The 3573-nt window shown below is 29.7% G+C and overlaps 1 protein-coding gene across 1 annotated transcript; it reads left to right on the top strand.

The window, feature by feature from the left end:
• The first annotated feature begins 1821 nt into the window (after positions 1 to 1821).
• Positions 1822 to 3341, top strand: LOC110713093 (trans-resveratrol di-O-methyltransferase-like). Its single transcript, XM_021891555.1, has 2 exons — positions 1822 to 2709; positions 2941 to 3341. Exons 1-2 carry the CDS (start codon positions 1891 to 1893, stop codon positions 3181 to 3183), a joined length of 1062 nt encoding a protein of 353 aa, XP_021747247.1. The 5' UTR covers positions 1822 to 1890; the 3' UTR covers positions 3184 to 3341.
• The last annotated feature ends 232 nt before the right edge of the window (positions 3342 to 3573 follow it).

Raw genomic sequence — 3573 nt, 5'->3', positions numbered from 1 at the left:
ATCTCAAAGGTGGGATCATTAAAAACGAATGGCCCAAACGTGGGATTATTCCCATGAATTTTTCCTAATTATAATAAATGTTCTTTTCATCATTTATTTGATCTATATTCATTTTGTTAATTATAATGGAATATTCTCTTTAAATCTGATTAATATGTTCTTTGAATCTAAATTATATGTTCTTTACAATACAAACTATGTTCTTTAAGGTATAATGTTCTTTTTATTTGAATAATATGTTCTTCTATGTTTATGTTTTTTGTTTTAACTCTTATGTCCTTTTGGGTTTAATTTCTAAGATGTTTTACTCCTTATATATTTTTTCTGTTGTTACATCACTTATGTTCTTTATTTTATCCCTAATGTTCTTTGATTTTGGTTCATATGTTCTTTGAGGGATTGAGTGATGCACATTTTTTTGGTATAGCATATGTCATTTTAAAATTAGTTTGTAAAGTCATTTTTAATTATTAGTGTATTCATCTTAAATATTATTTATTAATTCAATATTTTTCTTTATTAATTAACATTTAATAATTGTGAATTTTTTTAATTCAAGATCATGAAGATTGACGAGATATTCTTTTTGGACATCATCTATTGATGATTGATTTTTAGATCCAAAGAACATCCATAATATTAATAAAGAACATGAAGAAACTGTAATAACATTGTTTGAATTATCCCGTTTAAATTTAACTAGTATGGCGTAAGGTCTAAATTTAAAGAACATTTTCATTATAAGCAATGAACATTTTATGACAATCAAAGTACATTACAATTACAATAAAAAAACATGGACATTTAAAATATTTTATTAAAAGATCTAATAAAGATTATTATATATTATAATGGTAGACATATGGAATACAAATAGTATTAATAATTTATTATATGTTACAAACAAATATAAAGTATATTATGTATTCTAATAAAGAACATTATAAAATATGTAAAGAACACAATAATTACACATAATCATAATTACACAAAAATATAAGTATATCATGTATTCATGGTTACTCAGTTGGTTACACATGTTCTTTCATGCACAAATATTTTCAAACTTTGGTGAAAAAAATATGAATGATGTTTTTAGAAAAAATTTTATAGAGAAGGAATGAAATATGTTGTAGTATTTTGGATAATAAAATTTTGGAAATAAAATTTGAATTTTGAAATTTGAAATTATCAAAAAATATATCTTGAATTATTTTGGGAAAAAATAATTTTAGAGAAAGAAAATTATTCTTAAAAACTGAATTTTTGTAAAAAGATAAGACAATAAAAGCGGGATAAATATCATTTAATAACTAATTTTCCTAGTTTAAAGGAAATTACTAATACATTCTCGTGTTCTTTCAGTTATAAGGCTATGTTCTTTGTCTTATAAACTAATGTTCTTTCCGCCTTTTCTACTTGTTTTTAGGCTTGCGTTTCATGTTCTTTTAGTTGCATTTTAAAACAGGTGTACCATGCTGGGTGTAGGAACCACACATTGAAAAAATGGTGTGGAGATCACGAATTTTGTCTGTTTGTATTTACATGCAAAATGGTGAAAAAAAAAATATGGAGACCACATTCTAACTGTACCATTGGAAGCATAAAAAATAAAATAGAAATTTTTTTAAAAACTATTGAGAGTGTATTAATATAATTAAATATCTAGTGGTATTATTTGATCACCCAATGATATATTATTCTAAATTATGCACGTGAGACAAATATTTTGCGGCTCACCATTGGCCGTTTGGAACCGCCTCATACCACTCAGATCACAAGTATATCATTTACTGATTCAACTCTCTACAATCAAATGGTAGGAGGATATAAGACCTTGACCTTGTATATATAAGTCTCATTACCTATAGTAGGATTGGGTAGACCAAAATGGAACCAAATAATAATCCTTCAAACGAGGAGGCCAAAGAGCTATTAGAAGCAGTAACACATATATCCAACCATAATATAGCTTACCTAAATTCCATGGCCTTAAAATGTGCCGTTGAACTAGGCATCCCCGAAGCCATTCACAAACACGGCAAACCCATAACCATCGACGAGCTCGCTCGTGCTCTTTTAATCCATCCCTCCAAGGCTCCGTCCTTACATCAATTGATGCGTCTTCTTGTTCACTCCAAATTCTTCGCAACTAAAACTTTAACCAATAATAATAATGGAGACGAAACATTATTATTTGATCTTACACTAAACTCACAACTTCTTTTGAAAGATCATCCTTTAACTCAAGCACCCTTAACTCTTATGGGAGCCGATCTACTAGTAGCTAACCCGGCACATAATTTTGCTACGTGGTTTCAAAATCAAGATGTTAAAACTTTTGAGTCTCCTTTTTATTTTACTTATGGAAGGCATTTATACGAAGGTGTGCCTAGTGATGATACAAAATTCAATGATTTGTTTCAACAAGCTATGAAAAGTGATTCTCAAATGATTGCTCGTGTGCTATTGACTAGTAACGAGTTCAAGGGCGTAATGCACGGTGTTGAGTCGTTAGTCGACGTTGGTGGAGGCGATGGAACTATGGCTAGTTCCATTGCCGTGGCCTATCCTGATGTCAAATGTACCGTGTTCGATCTACCAAACGTAGTCGAAGGGATACAAAGAAAGGAGAAGGTAGAAAACTTGACATATGTTGCAGGTGACATGTTTGAAGCCATTCCTCATGCTCAAGTCATCTTACTCAAGGTAAGTTAATTACACTAATACTTGTACTGTAATTATTATAAAGCAAATGAGATCTAATATTAAATACAAAATATGAAATTTAAATAAACAATATAGTCATAGGATATCTTATTTAATTCGCCCTTGATTTTTAGGTCCATGTAATATTGCACTGGTAAACATAATATTACCTACTTTTAATCGGGGCATTTATTTTATTACTAATTAATTTCTATTAAATTTACATTGTAGTGGATATTGCACAATTGGAGCGACGAGAATTGCATAAACGTGCTTAAGCGATGCAAAGAAGCAATTCCAAGTAGGGACAAAGGAGGCAAGTTGTTGATCATAGACATGGTGGTTGGGATTCCAAGTAACAATCTAAACCAATTTCTAGCAGATGTGAACATGATGTCTGTTTTGGGAGGAAAAGAAAGAACTGAACAACAATGGAAATATCTTTTCATCAATACCGGCTTTAGCGATGACTAAAATTTTACCAATTTTAGAGCCGAGATCTGTTATTGAAGTCTATCCTGCATAATTTCAATTATACTGATTTTAGGGCTAAGATCTGTTGTTAAAGTCTATCCTGTATGATTTCAATTATCCCGATATTAGTATTTTATATCATCTCTTTCCGTTAAGTTTTAATTACAATATTTTGATTTAAAATAAGAGCTGTCATGCAGAAATTTTGGATTTTTCTAGTAGATCTTAACAGGACACTGAAATTATTGCATATTTGCATTAGCAACAATTCCATTGGAGACCGTAATAGCTTTAGCATACTCCCTTTAATTTTCTTTAATTTTATTAATTAATTCCTTTTAATTGTAGTGTATATTGCACAATTGGACCCCCACGAGAATTGCATAAAGA

Source organism: Chenopodium quinoa, unplaced genomic scaffold, assembly GCF_001683475.1.
Source record: "Chenopodium quinoa cultivar QQ74 unplaced genomic scaffold, ASM168347v1, whole genome shotgun sequence".
NCBI lineage: Eukaryota > Viridiplantae > Streptophyta > Magnoliopsida > Caryophyllales > Amaranthaceae > Chenopodium > Chenopodium quinoa.
The sequence above is the reverse complement of the archived record's forward strand: the minus strand, read 5'-3'. Positions and strand labels throughout refer to the sequence as shown.

Excerpts from the sequence above, each read along its gene's own strand:
- LOC110713093 (XM_021891555.1), top strand. The coding sequence starts at position 1,891 with ATGGAACCAAATAATAATCCTTCAAACGAGGAGGCCAAAGAGCTATTA. Across the intron at positions 2,710-2,940 it reads CTCAAGTCATCTTACTCAAG|TGGATATTGCACAATTGGAG; the intron begins GTAAGTTAATTA and ends TTTACATTGTAG.